Source organism: Pseudonaja textilis, chromosome Z (assembly GCF_049901715.1).
Source record: "Pseudonaja textilis isolate UNSWEBS1 chromosome Z, rPseTex1.2, whole genome shotgun sequence".
Taxonomy (NCBI): Eukaryota; Metazoa; Chordata; class Lepidosauria; order Squamata; family Elapidae; genus Pseudonaja; species Pseudonaja textilis.
The window spans coordinates 86,316,720-86,334,890 of record NC_142008.1 but is presented as its reverse complement, the minus strand read 5'-3'; the positions used below and the strand labels follow the sequence as shown (position 1 = coordinate 86,334,890).

The window sequence follows — 18,171 nt, the reverse complement described above, 5'->3', positions numbered from 1 at the left end:
CCTGGGCTGAGGTCTGTTCAGAACCAGGCTGTGGAATCTCCATTTGTGCAAGAGATGGGTGTGTGTGCCCACCATTTGTACAAATGGAGTTGCTCTCCTGCCACTCATACAGAACCATCCCCTCTTCCGTCCTGGTCTGCAAAGCCGGAAAGGTTGGAGACCGCTGTTGTAGATGACTCATCGTAGTACACAAATCAACCAAAGCCATCCAAAACATCCCAAGTAAACCAAAAGACCAAGCAGTACCAGAAGGAAAGACAGGAGTCAAACTCCTTAATTTCACAACACGTGGATAGACTTAACCATAGTTTCAAATATGCAACTGAGAATCCTAGACCAAGTCAAGTCCAAAACTGCTAGAGAATTCCTGGAAGCCTGGCATTTAGATAAATTGGCAATCAGTAGGCACATAGTGATATACAACTTCTACTTTCCATTTAAAAGAGAGAATCAAAAGCCAAAAAGAAAACAAAAAGATGAAAACAGTTCCTTACCAGCAAGCAAACAATACCCTGGTGAGCAAAGATTAACATCACACTGACTGCTTAGCCTGATGATGTTATCTATTTTGGTAATGAAACATTTGCAAGAAAACTACCAAGTTCAGAGAGCATCAACCTTGAGCTACAGATATTCTCTTCTGTTGGTATGAGTGGTGTTTTTGGAAGAGAGACAAAGTATTGTTTATCACACATAATAATGAATCAAGTAGCAGGGAAGGATGAAATGAGGAAGAATGAGTGATAAATGCATCATGTAAGCTGCCTCTAATTTATTGACATTTTATTTTTTTCTTTTTTAGATATATGTGGAGCCTTAGAAGGGAGAAAACTAAGAAGCAGAAATGATACCAAAATTATCAATGAAAACTTAGAAATTGTTCAGGGAAATGTGATTGTCAAACAGCAACAGGATGTATCTTTTCTAGATTCCTGCATGGAACAACCTGGTTTTAGTTACCTACAGGATGATAGATCTTCCTCTTTCTGCAGGACAACACAAGTACAATTGGGTGGTGAAGCCATGAATATGAGTACAAATGAACAGATAGATAATGGAGAAAAAACTCTCATTGACCAATCTGCTGGAAATTTATCAGTTGTATGTGAAAATAAGGAATGCCAGTTACAGTCCCAGACTATGCCTGACATCTGTCTGAATAAAAGTTCTGGAGGGGAAATTATACAGAGCATGAATAAAGTCAGTGAGTGGTTTTCTAAAAGCAAGGAGATCCTTTCTTTTGATTCACTGGTGAATGGTTGCAATGAAGAGCTTCCTTCAGATTCAGATTCCTCAGATTCTGAGATTTGTCAACCACAGAGAAAAATATTAATACCAATGAGTCAGGCAATATTAGATTTTGATGATTTCCTTAGACAGAACATGAAATTAAGCAACAAGGAATCGGTTGGAAAAAGAGAAGACCCTGTTTTAGAAAATAGTGATCAAATCTTCGATGCTGTTAAAAAATCCCCGGCAGAACAACCGGAAGCTGCTTTTTCAAAAATAGCCTGTGTTGAGGGAGCAGAATCCATGTTGAAAGGAGATGGAGACAGACAAGCTCAGAGTGAATGTCACACGTTACCAGAATTAAATCTAACTGATACGGAAAACAAAAGTAATTATTTTAATAAGAAAAGTAAAAAATTAATCAAACCACTTGGTAATCTGCAGGTGTTGAATAAGAGCCCTATGCTATCTGAGGAGACCAAGGAAGAATTAGATATTAAGGAGCTAAGAAAAATAAATCGAGACCAGATGCTAGTCAGAGGGAAGAAGAAGCTTCTGTTCATAGAAGAAGACAGGAGACAAAGTGAACCAACTAAGAGAAAAAGAAATGTAGATGAGAGAGAGGCGAAACAATCCATTTCTCTTTCAGAAACAATGCCATCTTACTCTGCAACAGAAGATGATTCCTGTGACATGCAGGGCAATCTGAAGAAAGCAAAGTCTTATTCAGATACCACCATGATTGATAAGCTGCACCTATGTAATGTAGACATGGCTCATGTTAACGATGAAAAGTTTCCTCATGTAACTAGAATTGTAAAAGACATTCTGAGTACTGAAGAAACTGCAAAGAGCTACAGTGCAGATTCCCAAGACAGGAGCTCACTCTTGCAGTTTCATCCTGGAAAGGCAGAACAAGCAGTTTCCAAGGATGAACCAGTCATGGTGAATCAACTGGAAAAATATACAGTGTGTTCTGAAATAATACAGAGTGATGGGATTTGTACAGATAATTGCAAGTCCCCTGAAACTAACAAAAAAGCTAAAGGGAGTTGTGAATTGAATCTGGAAATTGATGAGAGTGAACTAGATATAGGCTTCATGAAGAATATATTTGACAGCGGCAAATGCCAGTTATTGCTATGTCCGAATCCAGTAAAGGAATTGACTGTGGATATTAAATATTTGCAAGGGCTAAGCCCTGACAAAGGGGATAAAGATGGAACACATGAAGAGAAATGTGATGTTTCTTGTGAGAATAAAAGTACCTCTGTCCAAACACCAACATTTTCTACATCTGGTTTTTCTGAACATAAAAATGAATACCTTCAGTTTGCCTTGCAAGTTCCATTTCCTGACTGTCCATCAATTTCTCTACAATCAGTTACCAGAAATGAAGAAGATGGATGTCAACCAGAAAGTAAAAAGACAATGGATGAACAGAGACAGTCTCCAGGGTTAGAGGAAACTCAAAGTTCAGATGATTGTACTGAAAGTTTGAATGTCTGGAAAAATAGCAATTTGCATGATTCAGGTTTCAACCATATAAATAGGAGTAGTTCTGGTTCAGTTCATTTTCAAGATGCAAAATCCAAAGATACTGAAAACAAAAAAATGGAACTGAATCCTCAGACAGAACTAATGCAGCAACATTCTTTAACTTCTCCACCATTGTTACCCGGATTCATCCATGCTGAAAAGAAGCAGCAGCTCATGGAAGAAAAACAACTGAACAGTGACACAGAAAAAGCTGTTGATGTTTCTAGAACTGGTGAGATTAAGAATGCGATTCCCCAACCAAATTTAGAATGTTCTGTGAAAGAGTACCAGCATCTTGAACTGCTGTCAGATACACCAGACAACTTGCTGGACCCACCTACCAAAAATATAAAAGGTTCACCAAACTTTTGGGGTAAGAATGACATTTTGGCGATCCCTGCTAAAATAGACAAGCAAATGATGAATGGAACAGATCTGGATAGCAAAAACAAATGCAACCCCATGTTGAAGAGTCGGGACTTTATTTTGGCTTACCCGAAATTCCTAGAGAAGCTGCCCTCCTCAGAAGAGGATTCCAGTGAAGATGAAAAGTTTTCTTGTTTTCAGGCACTAATAAATGTGCAAAGCACACAATCACACTCAGTAAAAGAGAAGGAGATACCACTAAAGGTGTTAACATCCAACAGCAGCAGCAGAAGTGGTTTTAAATACAAGAAAGTGGATATCTGCCAAAGCCAGGAATCAGATTTGTCTGTGAATTTATTTTCCTCTCAATCAAATGTATCTATGGTCCCTGGCAAGGCTTGTAATTCAGAGGATTTAATCTCATTCTCTAATTCCAAAGAGAATTTGCCCAGTCTCAGTGGGAATAACAAAGACATTTCACCTAGTGATAAAGTCTCTATAGATAATGAGCAACTAAAATGTGGGCAAGAAGAATATGCGCATTCAGAATCCAATTCAGGTACAAAATTGCCATTGCAAATATTAGCTAAATTGGTTTATTTTTAAATACCTTTCTGCAATTTTGAATATATTTCTAGCTCCAATGAGAGAGAAAAAGTATTCATCTTGATGCTTTTTTATGAGTTAATCCAAGGATTCTCAAACTTCATTAGATTACAAATTCCTTACAGGAATACATGAATTTGTTTTGCCCACTAAATAAAATCAAGGGAAGTTGGAGCAAGTAACAAATTCCTTTTATTTTGTAACTTGTATCAATTACATTTTATTTACATAACAAAACGATGGTACTGTGAAATTTAAAAATCAAGTTTATCCATTTTTTAATTGGAAGAATTAACTTTATTTTTGCATTATTACTGAAATCGGTCTCATTTTTGAGACAGTTCTCATTTATCCATATTAATATTTAATCAGCATTTGCTCTTTCTATCAATAATTATTAAATATTGTCTCAGAAATGGGATGTTGTAAATGTAATAATTCATTTTGCACATAACATTTCCGGTAGCTGGCATATCAATTGAAATTCCTTAAAAATTGTCAAATGCTGAAAACTAATTCATAATTTTTATTATAATTTTAATCAATTTCAATTTCTAATTTTAATCTGAACTTTTATTTTGCTTGTCTCCTAAATGAATTGGTAACTAGATTTTTTTTGTCTATTACGGTTTGTCACACAATAAGCCAGATGTTCAGACAGTATTTGGCATTTTTTATTCACCTATTGAATTCTTCCCAGGGACTTGGAAGAGGCAGATGTGGATATTATAGGATGTTACAAGAATTGTTGCAGGATGGAAACTGTTTCAAATAAAACTGATTTCTGCAGTTGACTGGTGTTGAATTTGAGTTGACTGGTGTTGAATTTGTCAATGCTGATGGCATTTAGTTGGTGCTCCAGGTGTTTTGGGATGGCACCCAAGGCACCTAATACTAATGGAAGTACATTTGCTTTCTTTTGCCACAGTCATTCTTTTTAGATTGGCAAGTCTTTGTATTTTGTTATCTTCTCAAGTTCCTTTTCTTGTGTTCTGCTGTCTCCACGTACTGCCATGTCCATCATCCAGGCTTTCAGTCTTATTAACAATTGTTGTTTGATGTATTATGTGATAGATGCCTGTCTGTTTGAATTCTAAAGTCCCAGAGGACTTTAGCATTTCATTCTCTCTAACTTCCCTTGTTTTACATATTCAACAGTTATTGCTTGCAGGCAAATGATATTTCTTCCAATGCACTGATGTTTGTTCTGCTGTTGCTTGTAGTCAGGCTGTGCAATCTTCTTGCAGCACCTAAGCAGTACGCAAATATTTCTTCCTCTTCTTTACAGTGGTGGCAGTTACTGACAATTGCGGTATTCTAAATTCTGGCTTTATGTACAGGTAGTCCTCAATTTACAACACTTCATTTAGTGATCATTTGAAATTACAGTGGCACTGAAAAGTGGGGTTTATGATTGTTTTTCACATTTATGACCCTTGCAGCACCCACAAGATCCCACATGATCAAAATTCAGACGCTTGGCAACTGACTGATATTTATGATGGTTGTGGTGTCCCAGAGTCATATGATCCTTTTGTGCTCTGCTGAGTCAATGGGGGAAACCACGTTCACTTAACAGCTGGGCTACTAACAACAATTGTAGTGATTCACTTAACTGTGGCAAGAAAGATCATAAAATGGGACAAAACTCACTTAATTGTCTCGCTTAGCAACATAAATTTTTGGCTCAATTGTCATAAATCAAGGATTATCCATATTTGTTTTACAGGCTTGGTCTTGTGAAGTCAAAATTACCTCTTCCATCTCTTTTTTCAACTTTTTGCTTTTAGCCATTGCCAGGTCTTGTTATTGTCTTCTTTACCTGTTATTTTTTAAGTTACTGGCCATATAATGTTTTCCCATAACTTCTATTCTTGTATTTTTCATTTGGTTCTTATAAGCTGGTTTGGCTTCTGCAGTATACAGTAACACTTCCTGGTGTACTGGCTCCAGTGTATCTTCTTGACTGTCTTTCAGATATTCTTCCAATGCCTTTATTTCTTCTTCAACCTTCTGATGTACTTGCAAATTCCATGCCTACTTATTTTCTTTGATAAATAGAATCTGTCAACATAGTTCTGAGAACCAAGGGCATGATTCATTGTCATTTTTTTAGTCTTGCTATCCAGGTTTTTTGTTCTCCTTGAATCCAGTCTACTATTCCAGCTATGTATCTAATGATTGGAATTGTCCAGGAGTTAATTGTCTCGATGGTATTTCCTCTATTGAGTTTAAACTTTAAGATCATAACTCTTGATGTATTTACATCTAACCTTTTTGTTGATTTCATTGTGGTTGTTGTTGCCAGCTTGAAAGATACCCATGTATGTATAGTAATGATCTTCATCCACACTTAATGCTATTTTTGTAGGGCATCTAGATTCTTTCAGTTTTCACTATTTTCCCCATTTGAATGGTAAGCATGACACATTTGTCTAATCCCAGCTCCATTGTAATATTTTGGTTGGATATACAGTGTTATGCAGTGATTCTATTTCAGATGGTGTTTTTCCATACAGTTTCAGATTGTCCATGTAAAGGAGATGGATTAGTCTGGCAGATGTTTTTGATGTTTGATAGCCTTGATCTGAATTCCTCAGTATTGTTGAGAGAGGAATCTGTGCATTGACATACACTGGTGACTTTGCAATATTCTTGTCTTGATATTAACCTCTCCAAAACTATCACCATTGACCTGCAGCTGCATCTTCCATTGTGCCATCGATCTTTGCACAAAGCTTCTGATGTTTCTACTGATTCCAGTTATTATAGACACTTGATTATTCAATCATGTGTCAGGGAGTCAAATGTCTTCTAATTAGTCCATACTACATTCAACTTGGTCTTCCTTCTCTTGCCATTTTCCATAATCATCTTATCAATAAAGAATTGATCTCAGTTGAAAATAATTTGTTTTCAATTAGATGCTCTTGGACTATATCAACTACCACAGCAATTAGCAATGTGAAAGTTGTTGGTAAGCATGTTGGCCAGTAGTTGTCTGGTACTTCTCTTTTTCTGGATCTTTTATATCAGCTTGGTTTTGCCAGTTGCTAGCCACTATTCAATTTTTACTCCTTGCAGTATGTTGTTAAACTGCTTGGCAACAAGTAGATGCAAAAGAGTTAGATATTTCAACCAAAATATGTGCAATTCCTTTTCATCTGCTGCTGACCAATTCTTGATTTTGCCCTTTTCTTCACCATTTCTGCTGTTATCATGAGTTCTTTCATTTCAGCTTCTTTTTTTATCTTCATCCATTTTTAATCTAATTTGTTCTTGTTATATTTTTGGGATTATCTCATATCTTCACCCAAAACTGCTACATCTTCCTTATCAGGTGCTGAATTCAACTTCAATTTGCTGATTGCGTCAACTTCAAGTATGATGATGATGATAATTCATCCCACAGTGAGATGTTCAGACTGGCTTTGGCATTTTTGTCTACCTATCAAGTCCTTTGCAAGGACCTGAGATAGGCAGATCTGGATGTTTGATGCTCTTACAGGTATCGTCACTCTGTTGCAGGATGTAAGTTGTTCAGAGTAAAGCTGCCATTTGCAATTGAGTTATTTGGTCTATGCCGATCATGTTCTAGTTGTTTTGGGATTGCACCCAAAGGTGCTTATTGCTGTTGGTACTACCTTTGCTTATTTTTGCAAAGTTGTTCTATTTCTATTTGCAGGTTTTTGAATTTTGTTTTCTTCTCCAGTTCTTTCTCTTCTATTTAGTTTAGTTTAGCTTAGTTTAGTTTTTTTTCTCATTTTCTATGACTTTTTCTATTTTATGGTCCCACCAGTCCTTGTTTGCGGGTAAATGATATTTCTTGCAGATTTTCCAGTACATCATTGTTGCTACATTGTCATGCTTATAGTCAGTCTATGTGATTTTCTTGCAGCCGGATACAAAGTAGTCCACTGTTTTTTCAGTTTCTTTGCATAGGCAGTACAAGTGAAACTCGAAAAATTAGAATATCGTGCAAAAGTTCATTTATTTCAGTAATGCAACTTGAAAGGTGAAACTAATATATGAGATAGACTCATTACATGCAAACCAAGATAGTTCAAGCCGTGATTGTTATAACTGAGATGATTATGGCTTACAGCTCATGAAAACCCCAAATCCACAATTTCAGAAAATTAGAATATTACATGCAATCAATAAAACAAGGATTGTACATAGAACAATATTGGACCTCTGAAAAGTATAAGCACGCATAAGTACTTGGTTTGGCCCCCTTTTGCAGCAATTACTGCCTCAATGCGGCGTGGCATGGAAGCTATCAGCCTGTGGCACTGCTGAGGTGTTATGGAAGACTAGGATACTTCAATAGCGGCCTTCAGTTCTTCTGCATTGTTCGGTCTCATGTCTCCCATCTTTCTCTTGGCAATGCCCCATAGATTCTCTGTGGAGTTCAGGTCAGGCGAGTTTTCTGGCCAATCAAACACAGAAATCCCACAGTCATTGAACCAGGATTTGGTGCTTTTGGCAGTGTGGGCAGCTGCTTCTTCCTGCTGGAAAATGAAGTCAGCATCCCCATAAAGCTTGTCTGTGGAAGGAAGCATGAAGTGCTCCAAAATCTGCTGGTAGACGGCTGCGTTGACCCTGGACTTAATGAAGCACAGTGGACCAACACCAGCAGATGACATGGTTCCCCAAATCAACACAGACTGTGGAAACTTCACACTGAACTTCAAGAATCTTGCAGTGTGTGCCTCTCCATTCTTCCTCCAGACTCTGGGTCCTTGGTTTCCCAATAAGATGCAAAAGTTGCTCTCATCAGAAAAGAGGACTTTGGACCACTGAGCAACAGACCAGGTCTGTTTTTCTTTAGCCCAGGTAAGATGCTTCTGATGTTGTTTGTTGTTCAGGAGTGGCTTGACAAGAGGAATATGACATTTGAAGCCCATGTCCAGGATCCGTCTGTGTGTGGTGGCTCTTGATGCACTGACTCCAGCCTCAGTCCACTCCTTGCGAAAGTCCCCAACACTTTTGAATGGCCTTTTCCTGTCAATCCTCTCCAGGCTGCGGTCATCCCTGCTGCTTGTGCACCTTTTTCTTCCACACTTTTCCCTTCCACATAACTTTCTATTAATGTGCTTTGATACAGCACTTTGGGAACATCCAACTTCTTTTGCAAAATTACCTTTTGAGGCTTTCCCTCCTTATGGAGGGTGTCAATGATGGTTTTCTGCACAACTGTCAGGTCAGCAGTCTTTCCCATGATTGTGATTCCTACTAAACCAGACTGAGAGACCTTTTAAAGGCTCAGGAACCCCTTTGCAGGAGTTATGGCTTAATTAACTGATTAGAGTGGGACACTTTGAGCCTAGAATATTGAACCTTTTCACAATATTCTAATTTTCTGAAATTGTGGATTTGGGGTTTTCATGAGCTGTAAGCCATAATCATCTCAATTATGACAATCACGGCTTGAACTACCTTTCTTTGCATGTGATGAGTCTATCTCATATATTAGGTTCACCTTTTAAGTTACATTACTGGAATAAATGAACTTTTGCACGTTATTCTAATTTTTCGGGTTTCACCTGTACTTATTGTCTGTTGCTTTCTTAATACTGGCATTGTATGCCTTTATTGGTCTTGTGTAGTCAGAAGTTGCCCTTCCTTCTCTCTCTTTACTTAACCAATTTTTAGCAATTGACTTAAATCTGGCTAAACAGCATTTTCTAAGAGCAGGAAAATTGAAGAAAGACTAAGGAACTATTTCTGGCTGCCTTAATAATATTTGTTGTAACTTGTAAAAACTTAACAATTCAAGTCCTAACCAAGGACCTAAAAGTTGTTGAGGTAACTATCTGAGTATATAAGCAGTTTTGAGTGAATTTTTTTTTCAAAGTCATGATATTCAGGTTCTGATAAGTTCAAAATTTCCATGTATCTAGGTAACCATTGATTTCTTCTACACTTGCTCAATTTCAGTTTGCTGATTGTAATATTTATTTTTTTTCTGGTTGTTTCTCTTTGATTTGTGCGTCACTGGTATTACAATATTAATGAACAAGACTATTATTAGTATTAGTATTATTATTGGTTTTATCTTCAATTTGATTCCCTGTCTGGGGATGGTAAAAACTTAACATTTCAAGTCCTAACCAAGAACCGAAGAACTGTTAAAGGAATGTCTGAGTATATAGTATATAACGTTGTTATGATTATGATTATTATTGTAAGTTTTAGTAATACTCAAAACATACTGGCTTGATTATTTAAATATTTTTAATTGGTTTCCCAATCTTGAAATTGCTGATGTCATCTTGGTCCATCAGTTTGAGAATCCTTGAATTAAAATATGTCTCTCTGTCCATTGAAATATTTCATTTGGCTATGTGCTTTTATTCTTTTTTACTACCTACGAAGAATTCCATTTTAATGCATGTTTGCATTCTGTGTTTCAAAAGTTAACTAGCTCCTTTTAGTATAGAAATATACAAAATAGTAAACATGCTTTGCTTTAAGGTCAGGAAAATAGCCACTGAAATATGTCATTGGAGCAATCTCAGATTTATTATATTGGTGTAAAATATGAAGCATTTCAGATATTCCAACCTTAGAAGATAATGGAATTCAGAATAAGGTTCTTGCTTCACTTTTTTCACTCCTGAGTTACTAAGTAAATAATTTATGTTCCTATTCCCTGCCAAACAGCTAGTAGTAAAATGTTAATGACCATTCTTTTAAAAAAAAGTTTTTAATTTGGATGGCAGGTAGCATTAGCACAGATTGCTATCCCCCTTCACATTCTACAGGTGAAACTAAAAAAATTAGAATATCATGCAAAAGTTCATTTAATTTAGAATATTAGATGCAATAAATAAAACAAGGATTGTACATAGAACAATATCGGACCTCTGTAAAGTATAAGCATGTATATGTACTCAATACTTGGTTTGGGCCCCTTTTGCAGCAATTACTGCCTCAATGCGGCGTGGCATGGAAGCTCTCAGCCTGTGGCACTGCTGAGGTATTATGGAAGACCAGGATGCTTCAATAGCGGCCTTCAGCTCTTCTGCATTGTTCGGTCTCATGCCTCTCATCTTCTTCTTGGCAATGCCCCATAGATTCTTTAGAGGGTTCAGGTCAGGCGAGTTTGCTGACCAATCAAGCACAGTAATCCCATGGTCATTGAACCAGGATTTGGTGCTTTTGGCAGTGTGCGCAGGTGCCAAGTCCTGCTGGAAAATGAAATCAGCATCCCCATAAAGCTCATCTGTGGAAGGAAGCATGAAATGCTCCAAAATCTCCTGTTAAATGGCTGCATTGATCCTGGACTTAATGAAGTATAGTGGACCAACACCAGCAGATGACATGTCTCCCCAAATCAACAGAAACTGTGGAAACTTCACACTGGACTTCAAGCACCTTGCAGTGTGTGCCAAGTACTGAGTACATATGCATGCTTATACTTTTCAGAGGTCCGATATTGTTCTATGTACAATCCTTGTTTTATTGATTACATGTAATATTCTAATTTTTTGAGATTGTGGATTTGGGGTTTTTATCAGCTGTAAACCATAATCATTTCAATTATGACAATCACGGCTTGAACTAACTTGCTTTGCATGTAATGAGTATCTCATATATTAGTTTCACCTTTCAAGTTGCATTACGGAAATAAATGAACTTTTGCACGATATTCTAATTTTTCGAGTTTCACCTGTAGGTTAGAAAAACTTAAAAAACAATAGCAGTCCATTGCTGTTTACATACTAAACTACAGATACATCATGTGGCTTAGCATAATGTATGAATCAAACTGTGTTAAATATGGGATGAAATGGCTATCTGGGTCTCTGCTGTAACAGTCTTTCCAAATCGGGCTTGAAATTACTTCAACAAAATCAAATCCTTAGGTTGAGATCACTCATAAATAAAGGTATAGCTTAGAGGAACTTTGTTACTTTGGGGTTTTGCTCAATTTCATTCTCATATATTTTATTTATTTTATTTTTCATTACTTGCCTAACATAAAGTAACCTCAATACCCAAATAGCTGCCTGTCATATAGGATGCTTTATTGCTTGTATATCTATATGGGCTAAATTCAGATGCTGAAAAAAATATATAGTTCTACTGTTTCTTAACTTCCTCATGCTATTATTCTTTAAAGACCTTTCCATCCCTAACTCTATCCAAGAATTTCTCTCTCTCTCTCTCTCTCTCCCTCCCTCTCCCCCGACTTCTCTCTCTTACTCTCTGTAAAACTTTTGTTTTTATAAGGTGAAGAGATGACGCCCTATGCCAGTGAAGCAACCCCTCTGGAAGATTCACTAGGTCAGTTCTCCCAGAGTGAAATTCTCACCACACAGGTATGAAATTGTATGTTTTCAAACATAAATATGAGGACCTAATTTATATGAACAGCAACATAAGATTAGTTAGATGCTACTTTATAAGGAAGAGGTTGCAATGAATGTCTGTAATTTGAGGAGGATTAACTTAAATTATGAAAGGTTTGAAAATTCATTTAGGTGATAATACAAAGGACTCGATATGTTTAGTCTGTTAAAGAGTTGATAAAAAGAGTGCATAACCATGACATTCAAATATGGGGAAGATACAGAAGAAAAGATGCTTTCACTTTTACTTCAGTTATTTTTCTCCTTAACAATTCTTTTTGGATTTTTTTTTAAACAATAATATTTATTTTGGCTAGTGATTTTAATAAAGATGTCCTATTCTCACAATTAAATTAGAATTAAATGAGGGGAGTGACATCGTCTCACCAGAGGTCTATAGAAACCTCATTACCCTAGGACAGGGGTCTCAAACTCGCGGCCCAATTGCAGCCCGCAGGACGATATCCTGTGGCCCCCACCATGATATGAAAGTATAATATTAGTGCGGCCTGCAGGGGGAATGGACCTCTGAAGGAAGTCCCGCCCGCCGTTCCTCATCGTGGCTTCTTCAACCTGAACTTTAACAAGTCCAAGTACAGGTCCAGACTTACTGATGATCATCTTCAAGCCATACTGAGGGTCTCAAGTGCCTCCTCTCTCAAGCCAAATGTGGCTCAGATAAGCGAGAGGAAGCGTTGTCAAGTCTCTGGCAGCAAGGAGTAAGCTGGAGAAGCCATGTTCTGAGGAACTGTTCATGATCTTCATTCAATGTTCCATTCATGTGTTCAGGACAGTTCATGTATTGGAGAAATCATTAACTGTTGATGACATTTGAGGATATTTTTTTAACAACGTTTTTTGTGGAATCCCTTATGTGGCCCAGCCTCACCCAGCCTCTGCCTCCAGCGGCCCCCCAGATAAATTGAGTTTGAGACCCCTGCTCTAGCAAGTTGTTTCCCTCATCTTCTATCTGTATTTTAACACATATCTTGAATTGTTTCCTTTGCTTTGTAAAGTGTCCCTGAAAGTTGACAGGAAAGTTGACAGGAAGTCTAGAATAAGCCAAGGTAGTCCTTGATTTAAAACCATAATTGGGCCCCAAATTTCTGTTGCTAAATGAGACATTTATTAAGTGAGTTTTACCCCATTTTACAACCTTTCTTGCCACAGTTGTTAAGTGAATCACTGCAGTTGTTAAGTTAGTAACATGGTAGTTAAATGAATCTGGCTTCCCCATTGACTTTGCTTGTAAGATGGTCACAAAAATGATTATTTGATTGCGGGACACTAAATGTTGTAAATATGAGTCAGTTGCCAAGCATCTGAATTTTGATCATGTGACCCTGGGGAGGCTGCAATGGTTGTAAGTATGGAAAGTATGGAAAATAGTATGGAAGTAGTCATAAGTCAACTTTTTCACTCCTGTTATAATTTCAAATGGTCACCAAATGAACTGTTGTAAACCAAGGACTACCTGTATTATTTTTTGAATTGCACAATCAAAACTATCTTCTTTCTTTGGATTACAATTGTACTAAGACTTAAATAAATTAGATGTAGACAGAAAATTCTGGAAGTCTTTTTGGAAATGAAAAAAATCATCAGGATGAGTAAAAATGCCTTCTGTCTATATGAAAGATTATTCAGTAACAAAGAACTTCCTGAGGCTGAGAAGGATGCTAAAAAACAACCAAAATGGACGAGAAAGCGTTTGGTACAGAGGTTAAGGCAACAGGCTTGAAATCAGGAGACTAATGTAGGCATAAAGCAGGTGAACTTAGGCTAATCGCTTCCTCTTAGATCTAGGATGAAAGGCAAACTACTTCCAAAATCTCACTTAAAAAAACTCAGAGATTAGTCCAAGCAAATTCCAGGAACTAAAATAATTTTAAAGAGACCCAAAAAGAAAGAAAAAGAAAAACAGACAAGAGAGAATTGGACTCATAAATAAAAATTGACTGAATGAAAGCTAATTTTGAATAAACTCTAAATAGTTAATGTCAAGACTGTCTGTCTGCAAGAAACACATAGAAACTAGGGTATATATATTCAGTAATAGAAAAGACAAAAATTGAATCGTAGGGAAGCAGCTGCCCAGCTCCTGAGCTCCACACCATTTTTTTTTTCTCAGAGGGAATCTCACTCAAGTATAAGCCGAGGGGGGTTTTTTCAGCACAAAAAATGTGCTGAAAAACTCGGCTTATACTCAAGTTTATACGATATATCAAATTAGAAAAGAGAAAGGAGGAGGATGAAAGCTAGAGAAGAAGAATAAATGATTGTATCAGAACATGAAGAAAAAAAATAGGAATTATATTCCAGTCACAAAATTGACAGTGGATTTGAAAAAAATATATTGGGCCTAAAAAATTTATAGGACATAAAGATATATTTCAAATCAGTTACAGCAATTAATGGAAATAAAATTTTAAAGAAGACAGTTAAAACTTTCATGACAAAATGTTGTATGGATAGTATACAATTGTCAATTGCCAAGGAGGGGGGAAAATCATACAATAAATGCTGAAAATGCCACCCCCAAAAAGAAATGCTTTATCATAAGTGATGGTTTTGTAAAAAGACTCAAAAGTACTGGAAAGAAAGAAACATTCAGAAAATTCTGGAAATAAAATTTGAATTAAAACCACAAATACCTTTATTAGATATAATCCTAGAAAACAAATGTACAGCATCACAATTTATTAAGATACATGTTGAAAGAAACGACTTTACTACAACATTTGAAAAGAGAAAGCTTTCTGGCAATACAAGATTGAGGTACTAAAATTGGAGAATAGGCACCTATGAAAACATTAACACTTTGGTATTCACAGCAGACATTTCACCAGATTAAAGTAGCAATGATTCTCCTATACCCAACATATTACACAGCAAGTCAATTTAAATGTTTTCTGAAGAAAAATGGAAACTATTTAAAATCAGTCAAAAGATTCAGATAGCAAATGAGCAAGAATCACAGATGTCCAACCATTATAAAACAATGTTTAAGTAGCAATTAGCATTTCAAGGGGTGGAAGAGGGGAACTACTAGAATGCTTTTCCTATCATGTTTTTTAATTCCTTTTATTTGTTTTGCCTTTTAAAGTTTATTTTAATAAATTTACCACCTTTGCTCTAGTGTAAAATATTTATAAGTGTTCATATCCCTTTTCTTTGTTTTTGTTGTTTGTTTTATCTAACGATGAATAGATTCAAAAAATGTGTGACTTGCCAATTTTTGACAAGGTATTTTTTTTCTATGAATCAAGAAATTAATCAAAATGATTTTCCTTTGGCACATATTTCATAATATTCAAAACAATTCCAAACAGACAAATTTTTATGTGATTTGATAAATTGCTTTTATACATTAGTAATTTGTTTAGATGATTTATAACAATTTAATATGTTGACTGTTAGGGTTTTATTTCTATTTACTTTTTTTTTGTAATAGAACTTAATTAGGTTACCTGTTGGATGGAAGTGTATATTACCATTTTAAAATTTGGTTTTTATTTTTATTTTTATTTTGGTTTTTTAATTGCAATACAATTTACAGTGAAAAATATTGTCTTTGACCAAATGAAAAGGGATCTTATTTTAAGTAATTCCCCTGCAATACATTGTATAATTATTTTGCAATTTAAGGCAGATTGGAAGAACTCCTGATCTTTGAGTTTTAGGTCAGGATTAGAATACTGGAAAAAATATTTATCAAATTTAGATATCACCCATCTAGCTCTCAAGTAACTCCAAATGGTTTACAAATAAAAGCATAAAAAGTTAAGCAACTAACTTTCTTTCTTGATACTGGTTTTGTTAGTGCAGTATTGTTTGCCAAAATTATGAGTAGGGTTGGAGGTTTACTGTGTTCTTTTTTTCCTCTGTTTTTTAAGATGGGGATATAAATTAAACAATTGCCCTGAACTGAATGACAGAGTTACCTTTTATTTATTTATGCCACTTATATGCTGCCATTAACTCAAAACCTGAAGTTATTAGATGAATAATGTGATATACTAATACTTTTGTATTAGTATACAAAAGAGCTTCAATGATGAAAGGATTTGCTTGTGATATCACCATGTAAAGTTCTCCATGTGTGTCACTTCTTAATGTTTTATTCTCTGTTCATTGATTAAAAGTTATCTGAGGCAAGCCTGTGATCTGTTCTTTTCTGTTTGTAGCAAAGGGATGCTATGCAAAATAATTTAAAGCAACTGCAGCAGAAGATGGCTATCATTGAAGCTGCCCTCAACGAGGGAAGCCAGAATGTTGACCCTGAAGGAGAGTCACTGGAAAGAGAGGAAGATGATTTCCAAAGAGACCAGATAGAAACAAGCAAGGGTGAGTTGGCAGTGCTCTGAAGCTGTCTTTCAAAAATAATCTTCCTGAGAATTTAGAAATTTCTTCCTACTTATAAAACACTTAACACAGTAATTCATTTTTAAATGGAATATCCTGTAATGAATTTATGTATAAAATGCATACATTATTGAATGCATTTCATACATAAATCCTCTGTTTTTTTTATTCTCAGAGAAATATTAAATCTTCTATTTTTTGCTGGATTAAGTATACACTGTAAGCATCCACTAGGAATTGGCTCAAAGCTGAGAGGAACAATCCATTATAGGCGCTCTCTATTTTCTTCTGGCAGTTTTATCTATATTCTTTCATTCTAAACATATACCTTCTGTGTATAGTACCATAGTACAGATTGCCACTGATGAATTATAGAGTTAATTTTGTTTTATTACTAGTGGAGTTTATGAATATTAACTCAGAGTTCTGCTACCATGCCAGTGGTTTTAAAATGGATTTCTATTGCATTGTTGTTATGGGGTATTAGCTAGTTGAGGGGAAAAAACTTGTTTGGTCTTAGAAAAGTTACTCCAGGAAATAAACTTGTTCCAGGATTTTTCTTTGCAATTCTTTTTGAACTTTACTTCTACACAAAGGAGATCAGTTTAATTATGATATCATCAGAAAGCCAAAAATGTTTCATGGAGCAACAAAATGTACAATAGCGAGATTCCAATAGTGAGATTCTTTTGACATTTTATTGAAGTAGAAGAAGTGTAGTTAATAGACATAATTAAGAACCTTCTACAGAAGGATAGTGCAGGTGAACAGAGCACAAATCTCTGCCAGTTTCAAGTATCTCTGGAATGCTGCCATGAGAACCAAATTGAAACTATCAGTCTGATTCTCATGGCAAATTAGTTGCTTCCAGGTTTTCTAGAAAAGCACCATTCTAAATAGACAAGGTGGATCAGAATTATTAGTACATCTGAATTCTTTCAAAAAAAAGTCTGTTCAATAGATTGCCATACTGCACTGGAATCCCTGTAAATCTCTAGAATGAGAAAATTCTGGTGAAAAGTAGAATAACCATATATATGAAGTACTTAGAAATACTACGATTTGCAATCCATCTTGGAAATGATATGGATTTTAATTTAATTCAATCTCAAGTAAAATTAGACTGTGATCCCCATTCTCAGTCACCCTCAGACAACAGTTCCATGGCACGGCTGCCTAGATGAAATTAATTTAAGCTTGTGCAAGACTGGCTCTGGTTTATATTAAATGTAAGATTTTGAGATCAGGATCGTTGATATTTCCATTGCCCATTAATCCTCCCACTTACCTGATTAAATACACAATGTAATGCATTTATCTAATTTCTCATGAGTCAAATTCTCTGGAGATCAAAGGAAAACTCTAGTCTGGGGAAATAAATCAGCAATTATTTTTCTTAAATAGTAATAATAGTTTAATCTGGAGAAAAAGGAAACCAACATTCCTGATTCTTGTAAGATGTTAAGGAAAGTATAAGTGGAAGTGTTTGCATTTCTTAGCTGTATAATTAATTAGAAATGTATAGTGGAATACTGCTTGTTCTTGAATAAGCCAAGTATTTCACAAGTCTCCATATAACATATACTTTAAGAACAGAAATTTATTACTTATCATAAATTGCAAGAATGTTTGCAGTCCTATTATCTTTTCTTGTATGTTATTTACACATGTCCATTTATAATACCTTCCATATAGTGAATCTGAA

General features: G+C 35.7%; 1 protein-coding gene across 2 annotated transcripts in view; it reads left to right on the top strand.

The window, feature by feature from the left end:
• BRCA1 (BRCA1 DNA repair associated) overlaps nt 1–18,171 on the top strand; it is a 62,072-nt gene that overhangs the window by 25,874 nt on the left and 18,027 nt on the right. For both annotated transcript variants that reach the window (XM_087917815.1, XM_087917816.1), the window contains exons 10-12: nt 803–3,694; nt 11,983–12,071; nt 16,289–16,448. In XM_087917815.1, the coding sequence (XP_087773941.1) occupies nt 803–3,694; nt 11,983–12,071; nt 16,289–16,448 (3,141 nt within the window). The remainder of the gene's footprint in view (nt 1–802; nt 3,695–11,982; nt 12,072–16,288; nt 16,449–18,171) is intronic.